The sequence below is a fragment of the Alosa pseudoharengus genome, unplaced genomic scaffold (assembly GCF_046254945.1).
Source record: "Alosa pseudoharengus isolate Yale_2024_CS ecotype anadromous, Long Island Sound unplaced genomic scaffold, YU_APseudo_1.1 YU_APseudo_1.1_scf_13, whole genome shotgun sequence".
NCBI classification, from domain to species: domain Eukaryota; kingdom Metazoa; phylum Chordata; class Actinopteri; order Clupeiformes; family Clupeidae; genus Alosa; species Alosa pseudoharengus.
This window is the reverse complement of record NW_027468598.1, coordinates 27,811,034-27,835,623: the sequence shown is the minus strand read 5'-3', so window position 1 is coordinate 27,835,623 and position 24,590 is coordinate 27,811,034. Positions and strand designations below refer to the sequence as shown.

General features: G+C 44.3%; 2 protein-coding genes and 1 long non-coding RNA gene across 3 annotated transcripts; 1 reads left to right on the top strand and 2 right to left on the bottom strand.

The window, feature by feature from the left end:
- Positions 1 to 4,196: 4,196 nt before the first annotated feature.
- On the bottom strand, positions 4,197 to 5,441 carry LOC143121983 (claudin-4-like). The gene has a single exon (XM_076282740.1). The coding sequence runs from the start codon at positions 5,311 to 5,313 to the stop codon at positions 4,681 to 4,683; it is 633 nt and encodes a 210-aa protein (XP_076138855.1). The 5' UTR covers positions 5,314 to 5,441; the 3' UTR covers positions 4,197 to 4,680.
- Positions 5,442 to 7,745: 2,304 nt separating this feature from the next.
- LOC143121235 (uncharacterized) lies at positions 7,746 to 10,011 on the top strand. The gene is made up of 2 exons (XR_012986448.1): positions 7,746 to 8,220; positions 8,540 to 10,011. It is a non-coding gene; the product is annotated as an uncharacterized LOC143121235 (long non-coding RNA).
- Positions 10,012 to 22,903: 12,892 nt separating this feature from the next.
- cldna (claudin a) lies at positions 22,904 to 24,109 on the bottom strand. The gene has a single exon (XM_076282741.1). The coding sequence runs from the start codon at positions 23,966 to 23,968 to the stop codon at positions 23,342 to 23,344; it is 627 nt and encodes a 208-aa protein (XP_076138856.1). The 5' UTR covers positions 23,969 to 24,109; the 3' UTR covers positions 22,904 to 23,341.
- Positions 24,110 to 24,590: the final 481 nt, after the last annotated feature.

Sequence of the window (24,590 nt, the reverse complement as noted above, 5' to 3'; positions counted from 1 at the left end):
TTAGCCTACTTGAAAAGTTACTCCTCTAGTAAGTATTCACATGAAATAAAACAATAAAGCATTGAGACCATTCAACAAAGCACACTGGGTAATAACAAATTCAACACATGAACTTGTTGCTATGGACTCGTCTCTAGGCTTCCTCAGTCATTGTAAAGCTGCCGAAGCTGAACATTATCCAAAACTCAATTTCTCAGACGAGCGTCAATTTGGGAGCTTGCTACACTCCTTCCTTCTCAAATGACTTGAAAAGGCCGTTTGCACAATTTCACAAATTATCACAGGGACCGAAAAATACCTAACACAGGGGCGTAGATTTGCGTGGGGACCGAAGGACGTGTCCACACCAATGTCAATGATAATCAAATTAAACACAATTCTAAACAGATCAGTGTTTCCTGTGCTAATGGAAACCTAAAGACCACAGGCTGCCAGCACCTGCCATTTAAAGGCTCACCTTACTGCAATGAGGTGAGCTTCTCCCCACAACCCAAACAGATTTCAAGGGCACTTTTCAATAGTCTACTGTACATCTGCCTTTTGGTATTTTGTAATTCCATGGTATTCTACAACTTTACACAGTAAACGTGTTTCTTCACTGATCTGAGATCATCGCACTTCCGCACTCCCTTTCTCAGTCAGATATTTAAAGGTTGCTCACAATTTTGGTCACAGTGCTGGTTCAGACCTCCATTGGGCCCTAAGCAAAATCTTGCTAAGGGGCCCCTCCTACCTGAACTCTTTTACAGTCGCACCTGGCACCCCAGTGATCCCAATACAATCATCCCACCCCATTTCGGATGTCTACAGAAGTTACCAAATATAGTTTTCCCCCCCCCCATAAAAGACTGAATTTCCCCTTGGGGATCAATAAAGTATCTATCTATCTGGGAAAGAAGAATCATTTTGTGTGGATCACCTTCACATAGGGCCGGATCGCCCTATACTCACAGTATGCATGTTGTGTAGGGCCCCGCAAGTTAATCAAGGCCCCCTCCCCGTCTCCCCTTCTCACCTTGGCCACTGTTATTCAACCTCTATATGCTCCCACTTGGACAAATCATGGTGTATTAATTGACAGTGATTAAATTTCAAGCACTATTGCTTGTTTATAAATCAGTAAATGGAGCAGGACCTAAATACCTGTCAGACATGCTTCAGCAGTACACACCTTCTCGTCCTCTCAGGTCCCAGGTGAAAAACTTGTTAGTAAAACCTACTGTTAGAACTAAACATGGTGAAGCAGATTTTAGCTGCTATGCGGCTCAGCTCTGGAACCAACTTTCGGATCACATCAAAAAGGCCCCAACTGTAGCCAGTTTTAAATCTAGACTTAAGACCAAACTGTTCCCAGAAGCTTTCTGCTAACTGAGTTACAAATTCTGAATCTGCCTTTGTTTTTTTGCTTAGTAATTATGACCGCTGCGCAGCGAAGTCAGATTTATTTTTATTTATTTTTTTCGCATGGCCAATTTTCCGTCAAGGATTCCCGGGACACTGAAAGACCGGGGTACACGAAACTTGGTGGGCGTGTAGCCCCACATGGATAGCATGGCGTTCTGATCTGTAGCCCCCCCGCTGGACTGGACCCCACGAAAGGAGGGTAGGGCAGACACAGTTTTCTGTGAATATCTCGAGAACCGTAGGGTTTAGGAGGACCACCTTTTTTTGTATGTTGATCTTAAGGGGCCATGTCAACCCATTCCATAACCACTCATTTCATGTATAGCGCCACCTAGTTAAAAACAAAAAAGTAAAAATTAGGTGTTGTAATCGCAGGTATCTGTGACCTAACATGGTCAAAACTGCACAAAATTGAAAGTGTAGGATCATTATGACACCCTCCGAATGCATGCCAAGTTTCGTGGACTTTCGTTCATGGGGGGCAATACAATAAATTAATTTATGTGTACATTTAGTGACCGTACACCAACAGAGTTTTCTGTGAATATCTTGAGAACCGTAGGGCCTAGGATGACCAATTTTTTGCGTATGTTTGCCTCCAGGGGTTATGTTAACCCATTCCATATGCACACATGTGCATAAACAGATACACACGCACACACATACATTCACAGTAATCATACGTATGACACATACTCACACAGTATACATATGTACGCATGCATGCACGCACACACACAGGCACACACACACACACACACACACACACACACACACACACACCCACCCACCCACACATAAACATAAACATGTACACGCAGACATGCACACAATTCAAGAATTTCTCAGAATTATGAACAGGCAAGATGGGGGTGGGGTTGTATAAAATGTATTTTACATGTGAAATCTATGAACTAATCATGTTGGTACTTGTTGTCTAGCAGATACCAGTGAGAATTGAGTGTGCATAATGCAATTCAGTGAGACAGTTAGAATCATATATGCCTTTCAGCGTGACTTATTTTTGTGGAAAAAATGTGCTGGACTGGGCGGCGGTAATATTTTGTACCGCTCTGCGGTACATCTAGTTATAATCCAGCCAATAGAGATCCACAATGACTAGAATCCAGGCGACCAAAGCTCCAAAGGGGAAGGGGCTGAGAAAGAACAGATGGTGGTGGAATTCTGACATCTGAGGTCATTCTGAGGAAAGGCCTGCAAAAGACTGATGTTGCCGAGGTCAGGGAGACTTGGAGAGTATACATGTTTTTCTTTCTTATTTCCTGGGTTCCAAGTAAACGATTATCACCACCATATAATTCATTGTTGTGTTTTTTTGGTTCATGATATCATGACAAGATCCAGGAATTATACTATTTTTTTTTTTGCTTGAAATGTGCATGCAAGCATGGATGATGAACAACTTCCTGTTCTTTAACACAGATAAAACAGAGGTTGTGGACCCGAAACATGTGAGAAAGCCACTGTCCAGCTGCACCCACTCTCTTAATGGCATCTCACTGACGTTCAGTTCAAGTGTCAAAGATCCTCATTCGACTCAAACGCAGGAAATGTTTGAGGATAACATAATTTTTTCATCTACACAATTAGCAAAATCAGAAAAGACTAATCGCGTCAGAATGCAGAAAAAGGAATCCACGCTTTACTCTACATTACATTATGAGTAAAGAGACTAGTACAGAATGCTGCTGCTCAAAGATCTTGGTGTAGATCTCTCGTTTGTCTCAAATGCAGGAAACAGATATCAAACAACATCATTTCATTTCATTTTATCGACACAATACTGGGAAAATCAGAAAATGCATTAATAGTAATAGTAATAATTTGCTTTGGACAAAGGCGTCTGCCTAATCCCATAACCATAACCATAACAATAGCATGCTTAGCCTGGATAGCCTGTGGCATGCTATATTATAATGCATTTGATGCTTAATTGGCAGGGCATCAGTGTTGTGTGTGTGCATAACTGTTTTTCTGATGTTTTGTTCACATACTCTCTGTTTTCTATGGTAGGACCTACCTGCAAATGCTGATGTCTGTGATCAGCATAACCTGTGGTAACTAGTGGCTACTGATGTGTTTGGTTCTGCACAGGAGGAAATATATAGTTTACTAGTTTATAGATGTCAATAATAGACTAAGGCGTCTGCCTAATCCCATAACCATAACAATAGCATGCTTAGCCTGGATAGCCTGTGGCATGCTATATTATAATGCATTTGATGCTTAATTGGCAGGGCATCAGTGTTGTGTGTGTGCATAACTGTTTTTCTGATGTTTTGTTCACATACTCTCTGTTCTCTATGGTAGGACCTACCTGCAAATGCTGATGTCTGTGATCAGCATAACCTGTGGTAACTAGTGGCTACTGATGTGTTTGGTTCTGCACAGGAGGAAATATAGCCCCCCCGCACCACCACCACCCGGACACAATATGTTTAAGTGTGTGTGTGTGTGTGTGTGTGTATGTGTGTGTCAACCTGTGGACGAGGAGCTGTCAGACCAGTGGAAATTCTCGCAGGCAAGGTGAAGCACACATGAACATGAACATGATTCAAATTCAGGAAAAGGTAGAATAGAGGGAAGAATGAGGTTACCTTGCTCATGCCTTGATATTTACACACATACACACACACACACACACACACACAGTGGGAGAGGGAACTGGTCTATCCAGTTCCGTTAATCCAACAGACATTTGTCCTAGTCAACCTGTGACTGCAGCTTGACTTCACTACAGGGATCAGAAGATAGGAGGAACACAGGCTGACTGATTGCTGTGACATGTTTTATTCATGGGTACATGAAGATGACTTGTACCATTCATTAAACAGCAGACTGAAAAACAAACACAGAAAAGCAGCATATTTACTGTAACTTTATGGTTTCTCGTCCACCACTGGCATAAGTGTTGAAATTAGACCAAAGTTTAAATGTGTATTCACACCCATATTTCTGACCCTCTACTACGGTAGACGGTATTTTCAATTATATGTACCTGTGCCAAAATTTCCATTATAACATAGTATTTCATTGGTAGGATAAGCTTACAAGTCAAGATTTAACATAATGTTTTTGCCTTTTTTTTAAAAGTTAGAATGAAAAAACAAAACAATATATGTACATTGTTTACATGTATGTGCTACATAAATAAACAATGAAAACAATAAGAACACAGACATCCACACGCAGATGTGGAGAGGGCACTGGGAGGTCTGTATTAGCAGTCTGTTCTCTGGATTCGCCCTGGGCCCCTCACACATACTCCCTGGGCGAGGAGCTGGTCCTGGGAGGAGCGTACTTGGTATCGTAGCGATACTCCTTTTTTGGGGGGCAATTCCAGCACAGTAGCCCCCCTCCCAGCAGTAAGAGCCCCGAGGAGGCCCAGCCGATGTAGAGGGCGGCCCCCATCTCCCTCTGCTGCGCAGCGATGACCAAAGGATTGTAAAAGGTTTGGATGATGGAGTTGGCTGACCAGGATACAGGGATCAGGCACAGGAGCCCCGACACGATGAAGAGCACCCCAGCCGCGATGCACGCCTTGGCCTTGGAGCCCGGATCCTCGATGCAGTTGGTACACTTCCCCCCGGCGACGGACAGCACGATGCCGAAGACGCCGACCAGGATGGAAATGATGATCATGGCGCGTCCCGCCTGGAGGTCGGAGCTGAGAGCCAGCATGGAGTCGTACATCTTGCACTGCATCTGACCCGTGCTCTGCACCACGCAGTTCATCCACATGCCCTCCCAGAAGGTCTGCGCCGTCACGATGTTAGAGCCGATGAACGCCGACACTTTCCACTGGGGCATTGCGCAGGTAGCAATCACACCCAGCCACCCAATCAGTGCTGATATGATGCCAAACATCTGGATCCCCTGGGAAACCATCCTGTAAGCTGCCGCGCACTGAGACAAAACGAATAAAAATCCAAGATGGTTAAGGATCCCAGATGACTAAGGCTTCAAGGCAGCTGAACATCCACTCAGTTAGTCCCCAAAATATGCTCTCCCAGATGTCCTTCTGTGTTTATAAGCCTCAGGGTGGAAGGAGTGGTCTGGGTGTTGTGAACCAGAGGGCCCCGTTGTGACTTCAGGACCCCTATGCCTGATGTTTACACACAAACAGTGGCCCAGGGGCCGTGAGCAGTGAGGGCGAAATACAACGCATCCCTGAAGGTCAGCCACACAGTAAACACATCTGGTAGAGCTGTTCTCGTAGATGCTGTGTTTTGGTCAAATTTGTAATGCCATCTTCAATGGAATTGTATGAAAATCGCCTACCCGCCCTCATCTAGAAACAGACCCCCCCCCACCCCCCCCACCCCATTCTAGAGAGAAGTTGATTGTCTGTGCCATCGAATGCTCATTTTGTTGTCTTACTGTAACTGTTTTTCCATATCACCGAATTATGACGTGTCGGAAAGAGCTGTTGACCAGAACAGAAAGCATGTATTCTGTCCACGCAAGCAAAAAGGGCTTGGACTTTCAGATGTCAGCATGAGTTATAAAGAAATCCAAAGGGGAGTCACGTGATCACCTGGACAAGATGGCAGCTTAGGTTTTTAGCTCCTGGCCCAACCTTGCCAAATTGTTGTAGTTTCCGAGTTATTTGTCTAACCTTGTTTTTTGATATTGGAACCAGATTAGCCATTATGTCTACTAAGAGCAAACTTTGTCGGCAAGATATTGACGCTATTACGGACTCTTTATTTGAAAAACAACGGGGCTACTTTGAACCGCGCCTCACACAGATTCAACAGATGGGAGAAGACAATGTTGAGAAGCTAAGTGCTATTCACGCTGAACTAGCCTCCCTGACTGCAAGCTTGGGTTCTATCAAATCCGACGTGGAACAACTTAAAACTACGGTCCAGAGCAACTCTGGTGCGCTCAAGAGTTATGGTCAGTCTCTGCAGGACGTAGATTTGAAGTTGGCAGACATGGAGGATAGAAACCGAAGATGTAACATTTGCATCATTGGTCTGGAAGAGGGGCTCGAAGGCTCCAACGCCATTCAATACCTCACTCACTCCCTTCCCAAGTGGTTTCCGACCCTTTCCGACACTCAGATTGAGATTATGAGGGCTCATCGAATCTACAGTTACTCTTGCAATCGAACTAACCGCACACTAATTTTCAACGTGCTTCGTTACACCACTCGTCAAGCCATTTTGCATGCTGCCAAGAAAAACCCTCTTTCCTTCGATGGCCGGGCAATTCGTTTCTCGCCAGACTATAGCAACTTTACTGTCAAGCGCCGCCAAGCCTTTCACCAAGCAATGAATACAGCCCGGACAAAAGGATTGGACTTTTTTCTACTGTATCCTGCAACGCTGAAAATCAAGGACGACGCCCAATACAGATCGTTCTCTTCTCCCAAAGAAGCGGAGGACTACGTGACTGCATACCTGGCGACTTCGATGAATGCTACGTCGGAGACCACTGAGCAAGAGGACTGAACCTAGGATGTAGGCTACAAGCGTCCTGACGTTACAGGTGGACCACTGGTTTGCTCTTTAAATTTATTCATTTAAAAGTTGGACTAATAGTTTAGGCTGGTTAAAAGGCTTGGTTTTCTCTGTTATCTTAACGGCTACTAGCTTTAGTGAAATAGCCTCTTGAGGATGAGTGTTTTCAGGTAATTTGTTAGGCTATTACTTTTTGTATTGCAGAGTGGACGTAGCTCTCTTGACAATATTATATGTTTAGGCCTATAGGCTACTTGTTGTGTGGGTTGTAGGCCACATTAGATTTTCATTACAATTAATGCACACTAAGGGTGACCCGAGTTCGGGCAAATACAGTGCCCCCCACCTCCCCCCAACAACCCCCATGCATTTTTTTGCACCTTATCATGAACTACCATAGTCATGCTATATACCATTTTAAAGCTGAGAATCTCAAGAATCGATATATGTAAAGCTTTCCATGAATTAACATATATTTCGTGTGTAAAATATAAGTTTATCCCGATATATAACATATCAGAATACCCCCCTCCACCACCCCCCAAAGTTGCTGCGTTGATACTTTGTCACTTGTCTGTATGGCCGTACCAATAAGTTAGCCCAGCATGCTTGGTCTTGAAATTTTCGTAAGAATCCATAGATGTGAAATATTTACATCGTTTTATTGCCAATATATTGAGTAGTTGTACACGCCAGTGCAAACAAAACAGATACATAAGAAAAGAAGCGAAGTGAAAACTTATTTTCCGCGGAAATCCAGTTATTTCGGTTTGACTTCCATTATTGTCGCTGGATTCACGCTGGACTTTACTCTGCGTGTTCACGAGGCTCTTCTGATTCCATCGATACCAATTACATGTCTGTAGGACCAATGAGAGTCGAGATAGATGCCATCAAAGCCAATGAGTCACGTAAGCGATGAATCTGACAACCAGTCTTTGAATGGCCATAGCGCTGCGTCTGAACGAGCCAATGAGATGGGACCTAGATGTCCGTGTAGCCAACGATGAGAGCTTTCTTTAGACACGTGACACATCGTCACATTCTACTTCCTTGTCGGCTAAACTCAAGGCGCAAAGCTCATGCGTAATCAGACTCTCCGAAGCAGTGGTTTGGAAGTTTGTTAGTAAACAAGCAAGAGACATGTTTTTGAAGGTTTTTGTTCGTAAACCATGCCAAAGAGACAAAAAAAGACGAAACATGTCGAAGAACCCGAGGACATTGAAGATCTGGAGGACATCGATGAAGGAGAAGAAAGCAATTTTTCGGAATGCGATTCCGATGAGGAGCAGAACTTTTTAGCTGGGAAGGACCCTGATTTTGAGCTGTGAGTAGACTACTTATATCCATATACAGTTACAGATACAGTTTAGTTTGCTTTTGTAATGTTTAGTGCATAGTTTTTCATTTAGCTTTGTTTCATAGTGTGACCTGGGGGAGGTGTGAACAGTGTTCTGGTACCTGGGGGTTGGGGAATTAGGTGAGAATGCAGTGTGGGTTTGTGTGTGTGTGTGTGTGTGTAAAAGAGAGCAGGGGGAGGTGTGACCTGAGTACACACATTTATATCATTTGTATAAGTTGTTGGGAAGGGTTTTCATATACTTTAGTGGGTCTGAGCCTAACTTCCACCTGTACAATTGTTTCAGTGACCGCGATGAAGACTGGGCCCCGCCAAGCAAAAAAACAAGAGCTGAGGATCCTGTGTCTGAGGAAGAGGAGCCGGTGGCCGAGACCAGTGGGACAAGAAAAGGAAAGGGTGCTGCAAGAAGCAGGGGGAGAGGCAGAGGAAGAGGGAGAGGCCAAGGCAGGGGAAGAGGGTGCTTCCGCAGCAGACAGGAGAGCGGAGATGAAGAACCATGGCTTAGGACGGACATCCAGGACACCATACCACCACAGCCCACGTTTCGCCCTATGAGGACTCCTGGCCCCCAGCGTATCTCTGCACAGTACACAATATTAGAACTATCAGTTGTTCATAACACGCTCCATTTTGTTGACCGTGGTTGCCAACACAAATTCATTTGTATTGCATTGAATATGAATCATTTGATGTTTCGTTTGCCAGGGTATTGTTATTTTTTGAACTTTTGCACTGCATTTCATTGTTTACCTTTTATATTTATAATATTTACTATTTTCTTTACCTTTGTTTCATTTTATAATACAATGTTTGTCCTTTTTTCATGGAAATCTCAAAGGCGTAGGAGCAAAAGTAAGAGTTTCAGGTCAGATAATGCTTCTCTGGACTCATGGCACAGCCACTGCAAAGCACTCCATGGTTCTACATAAAGGGGTTCTTGTATAGGAAGAGTTTTTTGTCAGTATGTGTTTTGGGTAACCAAAGGTCCTTTTGGAGTCTCCAAAGCAAAACGCATGTGTATGCCCACACAAATATGGGTCCCACACATTCATACTTCATCCTATAGGGATCTACTTTGAGATACAGATTCACAAGACCTGCTAGTGGGCCTCAGTAGTGGTTTCAAGACAATACAAGTGACCAAGAGGGCAGAATGTGGTCATTTCTAGATATGTACATAACCGCCTATAAGAAAAACTATCATTCTACCCTTTGCCACTCTCTGATAGTTCATCACACAGTCAATCTATTGGTACCAAAAAATCTACAAGGCCTTAGCTTTCCAAAGAGGTCAGGCACTTGATTGTAAGTCAAAGTATGTGGCAACAGGGCCATTGTAAGTAGGCGGTGTGCAATTTCGAGGAAAAACTCAAAATAGGGGGGTAAATGCTATGGGTTATTAAAGGCATATAGCCACATCACTCTTTTTTTCAAAGTTTTGGGCTGGACCACTTTGGCTGCCCATATCCATTTTTGATCACAGACCTGCAGTTGGATGTTCCTTTCTTTTCTCTTTATTTTTACTGTAATTTTATGTGTTCTCTGTGTCTTTGTCTTATGTGTTTTATGTTTTGAGGGACTTAACTTTGGATGCATCATTGTTGGAATCCTACAATATGAGAAGTTATCTTCAGTGTTCGAGAATGTGCCTACATGCTTTAGGACTGAGTTTTTTGGATAATGGGTGAACTTTCTTTTTTATCATGGAACTGTGGTGGATTGAATGCTCCCCATAAATGTGCAAACACCTTAAACTTACTGAGGAACAAAAATGTCGATATTGCTTTGTTACAAGAGATGCATTTGACTAATGCAGATGCTAAGCGTTTAGCCAATAGATTTTATTATACTGTGGCTTTCTCCTCTGCCACCACAAAAACAAAAGGCGTGGCCATTATAGCTAGACGGAATCTCCCACTTAAGGTTTTATCATCGTGGGCAGAATTGTGATAACTAAAATAGAGTTTAATGCCAGAAATATTGCTCTAGTTTCTGCATATGCTCCAATTGCTTTTGATGCCACTTTCTATAACACTCTCACAATCAAAATGTTAGAATTGACTGATTACTCTTTTATTGTTGGCGCAGATTTCAACGCTGTGTGGTATCCTGTTGTTGATAGGTCAAACGCAACATCTTCAGGGGATCAGGGCCAGGCCACCAATGCTTTAAAATCATGGGCCAATACTCTGGGACAAAGATTTTACGTTTTATTCAGGCAGACATAAATCTTTTTCTAGAATTGATTTTCTTTTTGCATCCCCCCAACTTTTTCTTTCCATAGACAAGGCGATTTTGCTACCAATGGCTTTATCTGACCATAAGGGTGTCCTTTGTTCCATTACTGTTTGTCAATTGTCTCAGCGTGCAGCCAGATGGCGATTTAACACATCTTTGCTAAAAAATGAAGCCTATATTTCTCAGTTCATTACTGAATTTAAGGAATTTGCAGATATCAATGTTGGCTCAGTGGATGATCCTAGAATTCTATGGGAGGCAGTAAAGGGATTCATTAGGAATAACACTATACTGTTCAGTTCCAATGCACAGAAGGCCAGATCTCACCAGCTTCAAGCCCTTGAATCTAAATTCATGAGGCTAGATTCTGCTTTGCAACATAATTTTTCAGAGCAGGTATCTTTAGAGCGCTCCATAGTGAAAAAAGAAATTAATAGTATTTTGAAACGGAAATCAGAATTCCAAATTCACAGGACTAGACAGAGATATTATTTTCATGGTGCCAGAACTAGCCACCTGCTTGCCATGAGAATTAGGACCAGTGATCATTTCTCTGACATACCAGCCATAGAAACAGCTGATGGCAATATCAGTACGGATCCCAAGGAGATTAATGACACATTTAAAACCTTCTTTTCTGACTTATACCAATCAGAGGTTATTCTAGACAAAGAACGGTGTGATAATTGGCTGTCTCAGTTGGACTTACCCCAACTTTCCAGAACGGATTCGGTCGGTCTAGGTGAGTCAATTACCTTAGAGGAGCTGAGAGTAGCAGTGCAGAGAATGCAGAGAGGTAAATCGCCAGGACTTGACGGGATCCCCCCTGAATTCTATACCACTTTTTGGGATCAGTTAGGACCCTTTCTTTTGGATATGATTAATTTTTCTGTTAATAAGGGCGGGTTTTCTAGGGATGTTAATACTGCCTTAATTTCTTTACTCTTAAAAAAGGATAAGAATCCTAGAGAGTGTTCTAGTTATCGCCCTCTTAGCCTTTTAAATTCTGACATAAAAATCTTTGCAAAACTCCTTGCCCTTCGTCTTGAGCCCCACGTGCCAGTATTAGTTAGTCCTGATCAAACAGGTTTTATAAAATCAAGATTGGCAGCAGATAACGTTAGGCGTCTTTTGCACATCATTGATGCTGCAACAGGCAGTAGGACACCAATGTCCCTCCTTTCCCTTGATGCCATGAAGGCTTTTGACAGATTGGAATGGTCATTTTTATGGTCAGTTTTGGAGGCTATGGGATTTGGTACCACTTTTATTAAAATGATAAAAACCTTATATTCTAATCCTTCAGCTCAAGTGTTATCTGGCAGAACTCTATCGGCTTTATTTCCGATCTCTAGGTCTTCACGTCAAGGATGTCCTTTGAGCCCTGCTCTATTTGTCCTCTCACTGGAGCCACTTGCTCAGGCTATTCGCCAGTCCGCTACGGCCTCTCCGATATGCATTTATAATACTCAACATCACCTGTCACTGTATGCAGATGATGTGCTATTTGTTGTGTTTTGTATGTTGTTGATTTCAATTTGAGCGTTGTCTCCCCCTAGCGGTGTGGATGTCAGTTGTAAGACAAACTTATTCCCACGCAAGTTCACGATATCTCTCCTCCGCGGTTTATGCTTCTTGCTCCTGTGTGTCAGCATCCTCGGTATGTTCCTTCTGAGTGTGTGATGTTATTGAGTGATACATTTACTTACTTTTAGGCTGTTTAGCGAATATATGCAGTTTAACTGCTTATTAGTCTAACACAATAATTAGCTTGTGTGTTTCATTAGCCCTTGCTAGGCTCTGTTAGCTATTCTTATGAGTTGTATTGAACGTATGAGATTGTGTAGAGAGTAATGTAAGACTATATTCTCTCTTTTCAGTTTTACCTTTCTATCAATAAAACAACAGTTGCATCTACGTCTTGTTGATTCGGAAAGTGTTTAGCTGCCTGTCAAATCATACTCCGTGTGTGAAGAGGACAGAACAGTAAAACGAGGGCTATCAACACTGCACGAGTGAAGACAACTACCGTAGCATCTCGACTGCTGCCACGTCACAGCGTTCTCCGCTCACACAATCAGCAGTTCAAAGAGGTGAGATCGCTCCATGCATCATGACAGAGAAACAGTTCCCTGCCTCATACAGAACCAGATCTTATATATCAGGATCAGCAAAGCTATCAGGAGTGTCGTCCACCAGGTCGGCAGCAGCCATAGCCCGTGCTAGAGCCGAAGCAGCCAAAGTCCAAGTTAAATTTGCTGAAAGAGAAATGGAAATGAAGTTAGAAAAAGCCCGCATAGAAGCTTCATTAGACATATTGACCATGCAGAAGAAAGCCGCTGTTGCTGTGGTCGAAGCTAATATATTAGAGGCGGCTGCCGAAAAAATTGATGAAGATGATCACAAAGAACCCTTTATTCCAGTTTACACCCAAGACTCTCAGCAACGTACACGGGAATATGTACATAACCTCCCTGACTGTAGCCTTGACTCAATGCCACCATTAGAGACAGTCTCTGATTATGACATACACAGAAGGCCTGCTAAGACACAAATCAGTGGTCATGCGCAATATCGGACACCTGTCATAGGCATTGAGAACATCCTTGCACCTGACATTGCCAACCATCCACATAGACTGCCTCCTCACTTCAGTGACATGACCCCACCTGGGCTTAACCAGTACAGTAGCTGGGCCAAACCAAGGCTAGATGAGCATGGCCGCCCTCCAGATAGTCTTCCCACAACACTGTATCCACCAGTGCATGCAAGCAGCGACGGCTTAGGGGACTTTGTTAGATACTTTGCAAGGAGGGAACTAGTCTCCACGGGTCTGGTTGTGTTCAATGACAGGCCAGAAGATTTCAGAGCATGGCGCTCGTCATTTAAGAACGCAGTGAGAGGTCTTGCCGTGTCCCCTGCTGGGGAAATGGACCTCTTAGTAAAGTGGCTTGGGCCTAACTCTTCAGAACATGCTAAACGCATCAGGGCAGTCAACATCACACAACCTGTTATGGGATTGAAGCTCATCTGGGAGCGGCTAGAGCAGTGCTATGGATCTGCTGAGGCAATCGAAGATGCTTTATTCAAAAGACTAGATGCCTTTCCCAGGGTCCCTAACAAAGAGTATAGTAAACTCAGAGAGCTAGGCGACCTACTCACAGAGCTTCTATCCGCAAAGTCCAGCGAAGACCTGCCCGGCCTAATGTTCTTAGACTCAGCAAGAGGAGTGAACCCCATCGTTCAGAAGCTCCCACATAATTTACAGGAAAGATGGCTAAGCCTCGGCTCACAGTATAAACAACAGAAAAAAGTCACATTCCCGCCATTTTCCTTTTTCGTTGACTTTGTTTGTCGTGAAGCCCGGACCAGAAACGACCCAAGCTTTGACCTCACCATGTCTGCAGCAACAGCAGTTAAGCAGAACTATCCAAGAGCCACCATCTCCGTTCACAAAACGGACATCGTCAAAACTGATTCTGCCCAGGAAAGGACAGGTACCGAGAACTGGTGTCCGTTACACAAAAGGCCACACCCCCTGACAAAATGCCGTGTGTTCCGAGCAAAGCCACTAGAAGAGCGCAAGATCTTTTTAAAGGAAAATGGCATTTGCTTCAGGTGCTGCTTATCATCATCACACTTAGCAAAACAGTGTGAAATAAATGTGAAATGCTCAGAGTGCGAAAGTGAACGCCATGACACAGCCCTGCATCCAGGCCCAGCCCCGTGGACACGCCAACAGCCCGTCACAGAGGACGGCGGGGAGGAAGAGAACGACCGGCCCACATCCATCTTATCCAGCTGCACCAAAGTCTGCAGCGAGGAAAAAAAGGGAAAGTCATGCTCAAAAATCTGCTTAGTGAGAGTGTTCCCTACTGGTCAGAGAGAGAGAGCAACCAGGGCCTATGTTATCCTCGATGATCAAAGCAATAGGTCCCTTGCCCGCACAGATTTCTTCAGCCTCTTTAACATAACAGGCCCAAGCTCACCTTACTCTTTGAACACATGTTCAGGGGTGGTCAATACAGCTGGGAGAAGAGCTAACGGATATCAGGTTGAATCCATAGACGGCAAGATATGCCTGGACTTACCCACACTGATAGAATGTAATGAAATCCCTAACAACCGCTCAGAAATACCCACCCCAGAGGCTGCTGCACATCATGCACACCTTCGACCCATGAGTCACCAGGTTCCCAAACTGGACCCTCAGGCCCCCATAATGCTCCTCCTTGGCCGAGACATAATTAGAGTCCACAAAGTAAGAGAGCAGATAAATGGCCCTCACGACTCCCCATATGCCCAACGTCTGGACTTAGGATGGGTCATCATAGGGACAGTCTGCCTGGGAGGCCTGCACACCCCCACTACTGTGAATACCTTCTACACAAGCACTCTGGAAAATGGACGTCCCAGTCTCTTTCTTCCCTGCCCTAACCGCTTCATGGTCAAAGAGAGGTACAGTGACATGCAACTTTCAAAGACTCACGAGCAGGTCATCTGTGATGGAGACAGCTTGGGATGTTCTATCTTCCAAAGAACACACAAGGACGAGTCAGTTGCACTTTCCATTGAAGACGAGGCCTTCCTGGCCATAATGGAACAGGAATTCTGTCAGGCGCCCCTCCCATTCAAACCCCAAAGGCAGCGCCTACCTAACAACAGGGCCCAAGCATTACGCCGCCTGTTGTCACTCAAACGCAGCTTAGAACGGAAACCAGAGACAAGGGATCACTTCCTCTCATTCATGGCCAGGATTTTTGAGAACAGGCATGCAGAGCTTGCCCCAGCTCTTTCAAAGGAAGAGGAACGCTGGTATCTCCCCATCTTTGGGGTGTACCACCCCAAAAAACCGGACCAAATACGAGTGGTCTTCGACTCGAGTGCCCAGCACGAAGGCGTTTCCTTGAACGACGTTCTCATGACGGGCCCGACCTCAATAACCGCCTTCTTGGCGTCCTCATCCGGTTTAGGAAAGAGCCTGTGGCTGTCACAGCGGACATTCAGCAAATGTTCCACTGTTTTCTGGTGAAGACGGAGCACAGAAATTTCCTACGATTTTTGTGGTTCAGGGACAACGATCTTGACAAGGAGGTGACAGAATACAGAATGAGGGTGCACGTCTTCGGGAACAGTCCCTCGCCAGCTGTTGCCATATACGGCCTAAGGCGGGCCGCTCAAGAGGGTGAGTCTGAATTCAAGACAGATGTTCGTCAGTTTGTCCAGAGAGACTTTTATGTGGACGACGGCCTTAAGTCGCTACCTACAGCAGATGCTGCAGTCAGTCTACTCAAAGCAACACAAAATGTGCTTTCAAGCTCGAACCTCAGACTACACAAAATTGCTTCAAACAGTGCAGAAGTCATGAGTGCCTTTCCCCCTAACGACCACGCCGCCAGCCTAAAGGACTTAGACCTAGGTATTGACCATCCGCCAATACAACGCAGTCTGGGCATACAATGGGACCTGAAAACAGACACCTTTACCTTCCAGGTGTCAGATGAAAGCAAACCCTTTACACGCAGGGGCCTTTTATCTACCATAAACAGTCTATATGACCCTTTAGGTTTTGCTGCACCAGTAACAATACAAGGCAAGGCGTTGCTACGCGAACTCACTACAGATGCCACGGACTGGGATTTACCCCTGCCACCAGAGAAAGAGAAAACATGGACTAGATGGAGAGACTCTCTTAAAAACCTCAACAGTGTCCAGATTCCCAGAATGTACACCCCCATCTCATCGTCCGATGGCTTACGGAGAATCCTCCACATTTTCTCGGACGCTTCAATAATGGCCGTAGCAGCAGTGGCATACCTACAAGTCACAGACAGGGATGGCATCAACCATGCTGGGTTTGTCATGGGTAAAGCAAAGCTGGCGCCAAGACCGGAACATACAGTCCCTAGACTAGAACTGTGTGCAGCTGTACTTGCAGTCGAGCTCGCTGAACTCATTCACTCCGAAATTGATCTCAAGGTTGACAACACACTGTTTTACACTGACAGTAAAGTCGTGCTCGGCTACATCTATAACGAAACAAGAAGGTTCTATGTCTACGTCAACAACAGAGTCCAGCGGATTTGCAGATCTACACAACCCAAACAGTGGCGCTATGTCCGTACTGACATCAATCCTGCAGACCAAGCTACGAGAGCTATCCCCGCATCTCACCTTAATGGTAGCGTGTGGCTTACTGGGCCTAAGATTCTGTCCGGCCCAGAGGAGGAACCAAGGTCACCACAATCCCACTGCTACGAGCTAATTGAACCTACTCAGGATACAGAGCTACGTCCCCATGTGTCATCACTAAACACCAACGTCTCCGAGGAACACCTCAATTCACAGAGGTTTGAGCGCTTCTTGTGCTGGAGAGCTTTAACACGCACCGTGGCCCGTCTAATCCATACAGCAAAACTTTTCAAGAATCCAAAGCCTACGGACGCAGAAAACTGCAAGGGCTGGCATATTTGCAGCAAAGCCCTCACAGTCGAAGGACTGCTACAAGCCAAACAAGTCATCATGCGCGCTGTGCAACAAGATGCCTATGGTCGAGAGATTGAGACCATTGTCAAAGGAATGGGAGTTCCCAAGGACAGCCGTCTCAGGAAACTAGACCCCTTCGTTGATGGTGTCGGCCTGCTGAGGGTGGGTGGCCGAATATCCGAGGCGGACCTACCTGTAGATGAAAAGAACCCTCTCATCATTCCGGGTCACACTCATGTCGCAGCACTGCTAATAAGACATCATCATGAGCAGATACGTCACCAAGGCCGCCTGTTCACAGAGGGGGCGATACGGACAGCAGGCCTATGGATAATTGGAGCAAAAAGGAAAATAAGCAGCAGCATCTATAAATGCGTCACCTGCCGCAAGTTGCGGGGCGACTTCCAAATTCAAAAAATGGCCAACTTACCTGTAGACCGGCTGACGGTGCAACCACCATTCTCGGAAGTAGGCCTTGATGTGTTTGGGCCTTGGTTCATCCTAACACGTCGCACACGAGGTGGGAGTGCAGACAGCAAACGATGGGCAGTCATGTTCACCTGCATGAGTACGAGAGCTGTGCACATAGAAGTAATCGAAGCACTTGATACTTCAAGTTTTATTAATGCTCTCCGAAGATTCACATCCATCAGAGGCCCCGTCAAACAGATCAGGTCCGACAGGGGCACTAATTTTGTTGGTGCTTGCAAAGAACTGCAGATTCCATCCAATATCAGTGAGCAAATTGACAGATACCTTGCGGAAAGGGGATGCAAATGGACATTCAACCCACCCCATTCTTCCCATATGGGTGGATGCTGGGAAAGAATGATAGGCTTAGCACGAAGAATACTGGACTCAATGCTCTTACAAACGCCTTCGAGGCTGACTCACGAAACACTCACCACCCTTATGGCTGAAATAGCAGCCATCATCAACGGACGACCTCTGACCCCTGTGTCAACCGACCCTACAGACCCAATCATACTTACCCCCTCAACTCTTCTCACTCAAAAGGTCGGAACATTGTCAGCGCCAGCAGGGACATTTGATGTGAAGGACTTATGCAAACGGCAGTGGCGACAAGTGCAGAGCCTCGCCAATGTGTTCTGGGACAAGTGGAGGAAGCAGTACTTGTCTACTCTACAGACACGCGTCAAGTGGCAAAGCAGCAAGCCAAACCTTGAGCCTGGCAGCGTCGTACTACTGAAAGACTCTCAGACAAAAAGAAACTTCTGGCCAATAGGGCTGGTGACCAAGGCCTGCCCCAGCAAGGACGGGAAGGTGCGAACTGTGGAGGTCAAGGTGATACGTGAAGACGGACCTAAGCTGTTCCGTAGGCCCATTTCAGACTTAGTCCTTCTTGTTCCACCAGAGGACTCTGTGAATAAATAGGGACTTCCCAACAGACCAGTTCATGTTTGAATAATTATAATGAAGTGGTATTTAGAAATACCAGACGGGGAGTGTTGTGTTTTGTATGTTGTTGATTTCAATTTGAGCGTTGTCTCCCCCTAGCGGTGTGGATGTCAGTTGTAAGACAAACTTATTCCCACGCAAGTTCACAATATCTCTCCTCCGCGGTTTATGCTTCTTGCTCCTGTGTGTCAGCATCCTCGGTATGTTCCTTCTGAGTGTGTGATGTTATTGAGTGATACATTTACTTACTTTTAGGCTGTTTAGCGAATATATGCAGTTTAACTGCTTATTAGTCTAACACAATAATTAGCTTGTGTGTTTCATTAGCCCTTGCTAGGCTCTGTTAGCTATTCTTATGAGTTGTAATGAACGTATGAGATTGTGTAGAGAGTAATGTAAGACTATATTCTCTCTTTTCAGTTTTACCTTTCTATCAATAAAACAACAGTTGCATCTACGTCTTGTTGATTCGGAAAGTGTTTAGCTGCCTGTCAAATCATACTCCGTGTGTGAAGAGGACAGAACACTATTGTTTATGGAAACCCCCGCTCAATCTGTTCCCCACCTCCTGTTTATCTGTGAGGAATTTGGTAAACTATCAGGATTTAAAATTAACTGGTCTAAATCAGCACTCCTTCATCTTAACATTCACGCCAAAGAATCATCCCTATCTGTCAGTATTCCCATTGTAAATCAGTTTAAATATCTGGGAATTGAGATCTTCCCCACTCTTAATCAGATTATTAAGCACAATTATTCAGGTACCTTATCCAATGTTTTAAAGGATATGGACCGGTGGATTGTCTTGCCCATGTCTATTGAAGCCCGTGTCTCTATTACTAAAATGAACATTTTGCCGAGGATACATTTTGTTAGTTCTATGCTTCCTCTCCCCCCTCCACCTGACTACTGGAGTAAGCTTCAGTCTGGAGTCTCTCGTTTTATATGGAAGGGTAAACGGCCACGCCTAAAAATGACTACTTTACAAAGGAGGAGGGAGGATGGTGGTCTTTCTGTCCCTAATTTTAAATTATATTTTTGGTCATTTGTACTCAGGCCCTTGCTTTCTTGGTTTGATCCACACTCCTCAGTCTCTTGGCATACCTTAGAAAGCAACTTGGTAAAACCTTGGCCTCTCCAGGATGTGCTTTTTACCAACATCTCTAATAAACAGAGTCAACTGCGGTTTGGCCCCATCGTCTCCCATCTTATACGAACATGGAGAGCGGTTGAATCTCATCGCCATCTCTCATTTAAGTGGCACATTTCTTCTCCAATATTTAATAACAAAGCTCTATTGATTGGCGGGAGGGCTATATCAGCTCCGCAATGGGAGCAAAGGGGTGTCCGTCACCTAAAATATATTTTTAATAATCATGGTCTACTTTCTTTTTCTAATATCCAAAATGCATTCAATCTGCCAGGTTCTTCCTTTTTCTTTTATTTACAGCTAAGATCAGCACTCAAGGCATATGGTGTTCCCTGGCAGGGCCCTTTATCCACTCACCCACTTCGACATTTATTTACGGTACAAACTTCAAATAAGGGCATGGTGTCCAAACTTTATGAGTTTATGATAGTCCCCCAACACTTTGGGCTTCCCGTTGAAAGGATCTGGGAGCGGGACTGCCCTGAGTTTGACGAAGAATTTGATTGGCATGATGTGTGGTCCGATATCCCTCAAGTATCACGCAATCCAGACCATCAACAAATTCATTTAAATTTTATTCATAGGACATATCTTACACCAGTTAAACTTCACCATATGAATATCATTAGTGACTCATCTTGTAAGCTTTGTTCTTTGAGGGCTCAGGGCACATATCTTCACATGATGTGGGACTGTCCACCGGTCGATGGATTCTGGAACAATGTTGCATCCAAATTGTCTGACTTGGTTCAGGAAAGAATTCCTGTGTCTGTGTGTGTATTGATTTGAAATAACTTGTCAAATTCTAATCTCTCGAAACTGAGTAAGCGCGCTGTTTTTGCTGGATTGACAGCAGCCAAGAAAATGATTGTAACCCGTTGGAAGCCACCTCATACTCTTTCTGTTAAGGCCTGGATCCTTTCCTTTGTGGATGTTGTATATCTGGAGCTTTCAACGGCCCGAATTAACGGTGCTTCAGATAAGACATTAGATTTTTGGCACAATCTCTCTAAATCTTTGAAAGATATGCTTTAAGCTATCCAGCCTTTTCCACACTAGTCTGCTATGTTGTTTAGTTCTCTCTGTTTTGTCTATGTCTCCGTCTGTATGTGTATGTTTTCGATATTGTGTCTTTTGTGTACGTACGGTTGTTTTTTGGTTGTTTTTTGCTTTGTCATTTTTGCTTTGTCATTGTTGTCATTGTTATTACAGTATGTGGTATGCTAGAACAGATCCTTTTGACTTTTTGTATGTATTATGCCACATGCCATGCTCATTGAATTGAAATAAAATAAAAATTTGATCGCAAAAAAAATAAAGAAATCCAATGGAATGTCCATTGGCTGCTGTTCCAAGTCAGTAGGTCCCAGTGTCCATTAAAAAGTTCAATCTGTCAGGATGCATTCTGTAACCTGGAACCCAATGATGTAGTTTGAGGCCATGTTTGGACATCCGTGTACATACACTCCAATTTTTTGTGACCGCTAGGACTGTACACTGCAAGGGCACCAACCACCCGTGCTTGAACTGTGTAGAAAGCTGCATATAAATAACAACTCGTGTCCACTGCTGTCCATTGCTGTTCGTGTGTATGTCCGCAAGAGAGTGCAGTTACAGCATAAAACACAGAGCAGTGACAGATGCTAGCACCCAGGGCTTTAGCTTGCTTGCTAGCATGGAAGCCTCCACACCTCACCTGAAGCTGCAAGTCCACTCATGACTGTGCTTGTCTATCAGAATCCAACCCACATTTTCAGTCCAATTTTATGGAAAATGAAGGAGCATTTTTTTTATTTGTGCCTGCAATTTCTAGATTTGTTAGGTTTGTTTAGCATTCTTAATGTTTGGCCATTGGATGTTATAGCAACAGCCCAACTGAAGTGTCCTGCAGTGTTTATATTGGAATGTATTTATTTTATCATTCATTGTATCATTCAACAATGATTTACTGAATCAGATTTACCTGAAAAAAGTGTATTATTGGTGAAAACAGTACTTATCTGTGAACCTGCATGAGATATTCATTAGGACCATTGACTGAGATTTATGAGATCTCCTCAGGTGCTCACTGTCATGGCATAGACTTATTTGCATGACATTAATGATAATTGTTACACTTGTGAGAGAACAATAGCTGGAATGTGTGTGGAGTATATACACAACAAACGATACACAATTTGATATCTGTGTGTAAGAACTAGGCATGTTATCCCATAAATATTGTTCCATGGTGGCATGCAAAATAAATATATCAATTGATCGCCCTTTTTTGAACTACTAGGTATACTGGGGTGATCTATTCACTTAATATATTCATCCAAAATATGTACCGCCCTAGAGTCACAGTAGGGGGAGACATTGGACAACCAACTATTTTACCCGTGTGCATCTACCAGTGCCTCGTTTCTGATTAGCATCATGACTACGGCTTTTTACTAGTTGATACGTTTTTCATGATATGTGTTGACTAGTCGTCTAGTCGTTATGTACCGATAGAGTGCAGGTGCTGGCGTTACTGCTAGTGGCAGGTGTTGGCAGTGGGAGTTTAATCTTTAGATGGTTAGAGAGAGAGAGAGAGAGAGAGAGAGAGAATGTCTTATGCATGGGGCTGATTCTGAGGCATAGGACAGGGCTAAAAGGCTTTGTTTAATTATATGTATATAACACACACACACACACACACACACACACACACACACACACAGCATGGGTTAGTTTTTGCCATTTGTAAGGTAAAATGCAGTAGGATGATTGTATGCTCAGGAATGCTATCTGAATGACTGAATGTGATATATGCCACTATGGCCAAACCAATGTTCCTCTCTAGTCCACGTAATGCTTCATGTTCTAAAAAAACTGGGCTTGGCTCAGTTATTTGAATGCGAAGTCAACTGAATAAACTGCTTACCAATGAATCAGATAACACTGAACCATTGTATGACGTTTACTTACAGTAAGACATTTACAGCATTTGTTTTACCTGCTATAATGAGCTAGTTTGATGGCTTGTGTCTGATCTTTGAATTTCCCCTTGGGATAGAGATAGATAGATAGATAGATACTTTATTGATCCCCAGGGGAAATTCAAGGTCTCAGTAGCATACAGACAACACACACATTCACTAACAGCAGAAAAATAACTATAAGAATATCTATCTATCTATCTATCTATCTATCTATCTGATCTGGTTAAAAGAAAGTTATTAATTGAGGAAAACAACTTTGATTCCAGACATGGAATTGAAGTTTGAGGTTGTTGTTTGTACACCTGAGCTATTCATTGTGATAGTTAATTACAGAAATCACCCCTCTCGGGCAAGTATAAGAATTCATAATGAAGACAAAGGAAGAAAAAAGTTATGTTAAACCCCAAATGTTTATTACAATGTCTTAACATTTTTATCTTTTAAAAAATATAAAATTTGAAACATTCAGAATGTACAAGATACACAGCATAATATATACAAAACAACAACAAAAAACTCATGTGATATCAAAAGAGACATTAAAATGGGAGTAAAATTGCATACAACAAAAAACTGAACACCCACGTTCAGTCTTTCCAGTGAGCTGATTGGCAGGTATTGTCCGTGTTGTCTGGAAGTGCACACCTTAGTAAAAACCTTAGCAGAGGACTGCTGGTTCCACCCTGGCTTAGGTGGCCCTCCCCACCCTGATTCGCATTCTCTCCTCTTTAAGCCTTTTAGGCAACAATTGAAATGTGGCAACAAAAGAAGTCACTGTTTTTTTTTTTTCTTTCTGTACAAAGGCCAGACAAAGTCTTTAATCGTTTTCTCAGACGTAGTCCTTGGGGGCGTTAGAGCGGGGGGTGGCAGAGTACTTGGCGGAATAATTGTCCTCCTTGGGGCAGTTAGCGCAGAGCAAGGCCCCTCCGATGATGAGCATTGCGGACGCTCCCCAGCCGATGTAGAGAGCGGCGCCGAGCTCCCTCTTCTGTGAGCTCACCACCAAGGGGTTGTAGAACTCCTGGATGACAGTGTTGGCCGTCCAGCAGACGGGGATCAGGCAGAGGATGCCGGCAATGAGGAAGACCACGCCTGATGCTATGCCCACTTTCGCTTTGGCGCTCTCGTCCTCGATGCAGTTGGTGCACTTGCCGCCGGCCGTGGCGAGCAGAATGCCCACGATGCCCACTAGGATGGAGATGATGCAGAGGGCGCGGGCGGCCTGGAGGTCAGAGGACAGCGCCAGCATGGAGTCGTAGACCTTGCACTGCATCTGGCCCGTGCTCTGGACCACGCAGCTCATCCAGATGCCCTCCCAGCTGGTCTGCGAGGTGACGATGTTGCTGCCGATGAACGCCGTCACGCGCCACTGGGGCAGAGCGCATACCACAATCACGCCGATCCAGCCGATAATACCCAGGGCAGTGCCGCCCATCTGAAGTCCTGCTGACACCATGTTCTCTGATGATCCTCTGTTGGTTCTCTGTAGGTTCTCTGTAGGTTCTCCGTACGTTGTGTGTAGAGCTGGTCTGTGTGCGTTTGTCTCTGAGGATGGTGTTGAGTGGGTGCTGCTCAAAGAGCTAATATTTAGGTAGGGTGCGAGCCAGTCCTTTTAAGCTCTGCTCAAAAGGAGGGGCTCCACACACCTCTGTGACTCATTCACCCCCCCCCCCCCAGGGCAAACGGAAGAGACTCTCTCAATCTACATCTCTCTCTCTCTCCTCCTCTTTCTCTCTCCCTTTCTTTCTCGCTCTTTTTTCCAGTCTTTGTCAAATTCAAACTAAAATCCAAGTTACTTTATTAGTATGACCATTTAGAAATTTAGAAATCTTCCACACCCATCTCTCTCTCTCTCTCTCTCTCTCTCTCTCTCTCTCTCTCTCTGCCTCCCTCTCTCTCATCATGTAGGAAACCTCCACATTGTCATCCCCTTATGAGTCATGGGTGGTTTAGCAACCTGGCAACCATTTGACTATCATGGCAACAGGGCTCAGCTTAGCTCAAGAGTAAAGACACACGTGCTTGGAAGGGTTTCGCAAATATTTGAACACAAATGAGATGTTCATTTTGCTTTGAAA